The 6838-nt window shown below is 48.5% G+C and overlaps 1 protein-coding gene across 1 annotated transcript; it reads left to right on the top strand.

Moving 5' to 3' along the window:
* The first annotated feature begins 1729 nt into the window (after window positions 1-1729).
* HSPA5 (heat shock protein family A (Hsp70) member 5) lies at window positions 1730-6616 on the top strand. The gene is made up of 9 exons (XM_019541040.1): window positions 1730-1826; window positions 1927-2072; window positions 2156-2387; window positions 2901-3035; window positions 3334-3446; window positions 3541-3931; window positions 4227-4464; window positions 4695-4862; window positions 5710-6616. Exons 1-9 carry the CDS (start codon window positions 1812-1814, stop codon window positions 6273-6275), a joined length of 2004 nt encoding a protein of 667 aa, XP_019396585.1. The 5' UTR covers window positions 1730-1811; the 3' UTR covers window positions 6276-6616.
* The last annotated feature ends 222 nt before the right edge of the window (window positions 6617-6838 follow it).

Genomic DNA, 6838 nt, shown 5'->3' with positions numbered 1-6838 from the left:
GTCACCTGGTCATAGAAGGAAATGAGATTGGTCAAACAAGACCTACCCGCAACAAACCCGTGCTGGCTGTCCCTTAGGATGTTAGCCTGAGCCTAATGACAGAGAATGAAATATAACATTCATTTAGCTAAACCAGAGACCTCCCAAACCAGAGATTTAGTCAAATGAAGGCTTAAAAGGATATTTCAAAAGAGAATGAATGGCAGAGAATAATAATGGTATCTATTCATAGATACAGGTACAGTACTGTATGGTCCCTGTCTCTCTTGATGGGCTCTTGGCAGTTAAACTTATATACTTCATTTAACACTGAAACAAATATTTTAATGTATGCAGGGTGCAACTTACCTAAGAAGATGTATAGTTCCTGTAATAATACATGAGCCTTGTACTATGTTTTACACATTCACAACATGGTACAAATATTCTCTCTCTACACACACACTTATTGATACGTATGTATTGCGAGCAACAACCTATACCATTGCAAACAATGTTCTGTAAGCAATAAGGTACTTTAAAAAATGTGTGTCAATAACAAACTGTCTCTTAAATCCTCATTAGTGCTCATGGGGCTTTAGGGCGATGCATACCTGTGCAGGTGTGCATGAGAGTGAAAGAGGATGGGCATGTGCCTTCGTGGAGAATTTCAGGCCAATGAAAGAGGATAAATAAAGTTTACATTTACTTCTGAGCATGGCACGGTGCAACTGTCTCACCTTGTGCTACATGTGGCTAGAGCGCTTTCTGCTGTCTGCATTTAGCTTCTGTGACAAGTCCATCTCCTCATTCCCAGCACTCGCTCGCTGCTTGACAGTGTAATTATTCCTGAACGTAACTTTGCCCGGGTCTTTCTTGCAGACCTAGAAGATAAAAGGATCAGAAAATGTCATTTTTCCAGCACTGGGAATGGAGAGGCAGGTGCAAAACCTACCGTTAGGCCTGATGAGTCTCAGAGCGGGTGTCCCTCCGCAGGATGAGAGCATGCTTTTCAACCAACCTCTCATTTCCTATCGTGTACCCCTTTCCGAAGACTTTGATTTGACACCTGAAACTTTTCAGGCATCGTTTTTCCCCGATGTCGGGGAGCGAGCCAGGTAACGCGCCGCACTTGACGGCGCAGGTAATTTCCAGGGGGTCAGGCGTGTTGCTTGCAGTACGAGGACAGAGCCTCCAGGAACCGAGGCCAGCGGGCAGCTGATGGGACAACACATTGCAGCTGCCCGAGTCGGGGCGACTCGACAAGGAAGCCGCAACGTGCCCAGGCGCCGGTCCATGTTCGGGATGGAGCCGGACGCGGGAACGCGGGGTGGGGTGAGATGCGCCGGGCAGGCGTCGAGGAGCCAGCTGCGCCCTCACGCCCTGGCCCATGCCGCCTGGCTGCACGGGGATGGGGTCACAGGTCACTCTTCCGACCCCCACCAGCTGCCGGGGGGGGTGGGGAATGAGACTCTAGCCCTTGGGCTCTCCCAGTAACCATGGAAACTTCCAGAACGGCCCAGCGCCGCCTTTCCCCCTGACAGCAGCCCCCCCAGCCAATGAGCGCCTTCCGCTTGGCTCGCGCTCCGCCTTCCCATTGGCCTGCCGCGCAGGCCGGGGCGGGCTGAGAGGGGACGCCGGGCCGCTAACGTCAGGGCGCAAGAGCCGGTCCTCCGCCAATCGGGGGCGGCCAGCGGAGTGAACGCGAACCAATGGGCAGGCTCCAGCGCGGGCCCCTCAGCCAATAGGCGGCGTCCACGAAGCCGAGAAGGAGGGTATAAAGGGGAGGGCGGCGAGGCCTGCGCGTAGAACGGCGGCGGCGGCTCAGGGGAATGGTCGGAGTGCGGGTAAGTGCGAGCTTGGGTGCGGGCGCGGCGCGGCGTGGCGTGGTTTCGGTGCGCGGCGTCCGGCTGAGTTCTTCCCTCCCTTGCCGCCCCTTGCGTACAGGTGCGGGTCCTGGGTACCGGCGCCATGCGGCTGCCCCTCGTGCTGCTGCTGCTAGTGGCGCTGGGCGGCGCACGGGCGGATGAGGACGACAAGAAGGAGGACGTGGGCACCGTGGTGGGCATCGACCTAGGCACCACCTACTCCTGGTAGGCGCGGGTCTGGAGGATTGGGGTTTGGGGGTCTGGGTCGGGTTGGGGTCACCAGGCTGATGGAGGGCACATCCCCACAGTGTCGGCGTGTTCAAGAATGGGCGGGTGGAGATAATTGCCAATGACCAGGGAAACCGTATCACACCGTCCTACGTGGCCTTCACGCCCGAGGGTGAGCGGCTCATCGGTGACGCGGCCAAGAACCAGCTCACATCCAACCCAGAGAACACTGTCTTCGATGCCAAGCGCCTCATCGGCCGCACCTGGAATGACCCCTCTGTGCAGCAGGACATCAAGTACCTGCCCTTCAAGGTCAGCCCCGTGGGGGGTGGGGATTGCAAGTGTCCCATTCCCGCCCCCCCAGCATCTCCTGGCCCCCTCTTTTTAATGTTGGGGACTGCTGCTGTTGCTGAGAATTCAGATGTTCTGGACTGTTCAACTCATGCGTTACTTTGAAACTGGCTATAAATATGCCAGCAGCGCATGCAAAGCTCATGTGTGGCTTTGGTCACAAGCAGTGGGGTGTCTCTTGGCATCCAACCTTAGATGGGGCAGGCATTCTTTCCAGTGGAGGGTGCTTTACTGAGTTTTTTGGAACCCATTGAGGGCCATGTAACAGGCAGCCAGGGGCAGATTAATATTAATCTTCTGAACTTTTTTAGGGATCTGGGCTGCATTTTGCCCACCCCCACCTTAGACTGTGGTTCCTGTTCCCCCCACAGCTCTGCCCAGTCTGTCATCTACCCCCCCCCCATTACTACTTCAATCAGTTAAGTGCTGTGAGTATGTGGAACAGGCGGTCAGAAGTTCCATCTCATCCAATAGGTTATTGAGAAAAAAGCTAAGCCCCATATTCAAGTGGATATTGGTGGACAGATGAAGACCTTTGCTCCAGAAGAAATCTCTGCTATGGTGCTGACGAAGATGAAGGAAACGGCTGAGGCCTACTTGGGAAAGAAGGTGGGTGAACTGCAGTTGGCCCCCCTGTAGCTGCTTTGCTTGGCAGGGGTGAGTACCAGGTAGCTTCACACAGGAGACCAGAGGTGACTTGGGAATGGACAGCAGTGTTGAGTTGGGCAGCAAGTGCTCATAAAGATGAGTTCAGACCAGGCACAGTCACCATTCTGTAGCTGACATTTGAATACAGTTTCTGGGAAGTGAGTCTGAATTGGGAAATAAGCCAGGGGCAGCTGAGCTATAGGTAGCTCTTATTTGGCTTCTCTTCTGTAGCTGAACTAATATCACTCTACTTAATTAGGTCACCCATGCTGTTGTTACTGTGCCTGCCTACTTCAATGATGCTCAGCGTCAGGCTACAAAGGATGCTGGTACCATTGCTGGATTGAATGTGATGAGGATAATCAATGAGCCGTAAGTAACTTTGTTAATAGTATTTTGTTTCTGTTTTAATGTTAATGAGTTCTTGAACTGTAGCTTTTTGGTCTTTCCCCACTTCTCTCAACAGTACAGCTGCTGCCATTGCTTACGGACTAGATAAAAGGGAGGGTGAGAAGAACATCCTTGTGTTCGATCTGGGCGGTGGAACCTTTGATGTTTCCCTGCTTACCATCGATAATGGTGTCTTTGAAGTCGTGGCCACCAATGGAGATACTCACCTGGGTGGAGAAGACTTTGACCAGCGTGTCATGGAGCACTTCATCAAGTTATACAAGAAGAAGACAGGAAAAGATGTCAGGAAGGACAACAGAGCTGTGCAGAAGCTACGACGGGAGGTGGAGAAAGCGAAGCGAGCCTTGTCCTCCCAGCATCAGGCTAGAATTGAAATAGAGTCCTTCTTTGAGGGGGAGGACTTCTCTGAAACACTTACCCGGGCAAAGTTTGAGGAGCTGAACATGGTGAGTACAAGTAACTCCTAGCTACAATTGCTCACTTCTTTGTTGGAATCACTGACTTGCATCCAGGCAGAAAACTGAACTGGAAAAGCACTTGGGGGTGAGGGGGAGTAGACTAACTCCAGTTTCAAGGCTGTGGGGGTAGCTTGCATCTAGCAGAGCCCTAGCCCATAAACAAAGCTGTCTTCTAGCTCTGCTCGGATTCTTCCATATCTATGCATAACTGGTACATGGGCTCTCCATCTTCTGTGCATGAGACCTTTTGCTACTGTTTTAATTACTTGTGTGGCTTTTGTAGGACCTGTTCCGTTCCACTATGAAGCCTGTTCAGAAAGTGCTAGAAGATTCTGATCTGAAGAAATCTGATATTGATGAAATAGTCCTTGTTGGTGGCTCCACAAGAATCCCCAAAATACAGCAGCTGGTGAAAGAGTTCTTTAATGGCAAAGAGCCTTCTCGTGGCATTAATCCAGATGAGGCTGTAGCCTATGGTGCTGCTGTTCAGGCTGGTGTTCTCTCTGGTGACCAGGACACTGGTAAGTGCAATAACACTGTAAGTCTGACTTTTCTTTTTTTTTTGGAGCAGGAATGGCTACTCTGCTTCTGGAACCCAGGATTGGAACTTGGAAATAAGTCTCTTAAGAAACACTTTAAAAGAACTTTCAAGTTCTTATGACACTTTGACATTTAGCATCATCTCATGAATCTGAGACTTGAGAAGATTTTAAAAATAAGCATCACCTTAAACCCATTTATTTTGTTCCAGGTGACCTGGTGCTGCTTGATGTGTGTCCTCTGACTCTTGGCATTGAAACTGTTGGGGGTGTCATGACAAAGCTTATCCCAAGAAACACTGTTGTGCCCACCAAGAAGTCTCAGATTTTTTCAACAGCCTCCGATAACCAGCCTACTGTAACAATTAAGGTTTATGAAGGTGAGTGTGTCTCTGTGTTTTATGGCAGTGGGGAAATATTGTAGAGATCTAAAGACTAGATCAATTCTTCAAGGTCATGTGACCTAGCTTCTGCATTTGATTAAGGCTCCTACTTTAAAGCTGTCAGCAACTAATAGTGACTGAGCAGTCTTATGGAAGCTCCTTGGGAAAGGAATAGCGCTCTTTCCTTTTTTTCACTGTTTTTAAAGGAGCAGTAGTTTTTAGCCAGTGCTAGTTCTACTCTTGGAACCTAAAACTCAGTTCTTCACATTTTTTAAAGGGAGGGGGACAGGACAGGAGAGAGAATTTCCTACTCTAATTTTAATTTAAAAAAAAAAAAAATACAAAACCTTAGGGGATCTCCTGTTGCTTCACAAACTATGTCTTTGCAAACAAATAATAGGCTTGTTGGAATAGTACAAGAGAATATCTACAGGACCCAGTTGTGGGTATGTGTGGTTTTTTTGGCCAATGCCTTGGGTTCAGCCAAGGGCTGTGGTGTCAATGTGTCTTTGCGTTGGTGTCAGGTGGGGTGCCTGAATTCCAAGCAGGAATGGCAGTAGGCTTCTGTTGGCAAAGCTTGATGGAGAAGCTAAGGGGTTTCCCCCATAGCACTAGCAAATAATAAGGAAACTCAAGGGTCTGGCTTTCTTGCTTGAGACCCATTGTTAACTACAACAGACTTGCAGCTAGCTGAGCTCAAAACCTAAAACAAGATATGATATGGGGTGACTTATGACAGCAGCACCTGTTCCTGCCTGGGGCAGGGGGTCAGACTTGATATTCTGTTTAGGTCCCTTCTGACCCTAAGCACTATATGAAACTAAGAATTCTTACTTTTTTTCAGGTGAACGTCCTCTGACAAAGGATAATCATCTCCTGGGCACTTTTGACCTGACTGGAATCCCTCCTGCCCCTCGTGGTGTCCCGCAGATTGAAGTTACCTTTGAGATAGATGTGAATGGAATCCTCCGTGTTACAGCTGAAGACAAAGGTACTGGGAACAAAAACAAGATCACAATTACCAATGATCAGAACCGTCTGACCCCAGAAGAGATCGAGAGAATGGTTACTGATGCTGAGAAGTTTGCAGAAGAGGACAAAAAGCTGAAGGAGCGTATTGATGCCAGAAATGAGCTGGAAAGTTATGCTTATTCGCTGAAGAATCAGATTGGTGACAAAGAGAAACTAGGTGGCAAGCTCTCTTCTGAAGACAAAGAGACAATTGAAAAAGCAGTAGAGGAAAAAATTGAATGGCTTGAAAGCCATCAGGATGCTGACATAGAAGACTTCAAAGCTAAAAAGAAGGAGCTGGAGGAGGTTGTCCAGCCAATTGTTAGCAAGCTTTATGGAAGTGCAGGACCTCCTCCTGGAGAAGAGGAGGCAGGAGAAGGAGAGAAAGATGAACTGTAAGGGCTGGGATCTCAGAATGATGGTACCTTGTGTATATATTGGACTCAAGAACTCTTCATTTAAAATATTGAACTCTAATCTGGAATGTAATTGGAGTCTTCACTTCTGAGTGGAGTTGGAAATGTTAGCCCAAAGTGGCTGTTTACTGCTTTTCATTAGCAGTTGCTTGCTGTCTGGGGGAGGGAAGGGGAGTGGAGGGGTGGGATTTGTAAATGAGCAGGGGTTTAGAAGTGTTCACCTGGGAAACCATCTTATTTAACAGCTGGGTCATGAGCATTCTGTGTAGAAGTCTTTTCTACTTTGAGTGTACAATAATAAACTTTTTGTTTTTATTTACACTGGAATTCTTGGTGTGGGGTTGTCTTATTTAGGTATCCCAATCCCCTTCCCCCTGAAACGGACTTCTTTTGTGTGTAGTTAACTCAAATGTTTCCATTTTATTAGTGGGGAGGGGCTTCAATTTTATTAGAATTGAGATTCTGTTGTCTTTACCTTTCAGGTGAACTGCTCTTCCCCCCCAGTTTTAAGTAAAGTATTTGCTCCATGATCACTTAAAATGGGCA

Source organism: Crocodylus porosus, unplaced genomic scaffold (assembly GCF_001723895.1).
Source record: "Crocodylus porosus isolate Cpor-Errol unplaced genomic scaffold, CroPor_comp1, whole genome shotgun sequence".
NCBI lineage: Eukaryota > Metazoa > Chordata > Crocodylia > Crocodylidae > Crocodylus > Crocodylus porosus.
The sequence above is the reverse complement of the archived record's forward strand: the minus strand, read 5'-3'. Positions and strand labels throughout refer to the sequence as shown.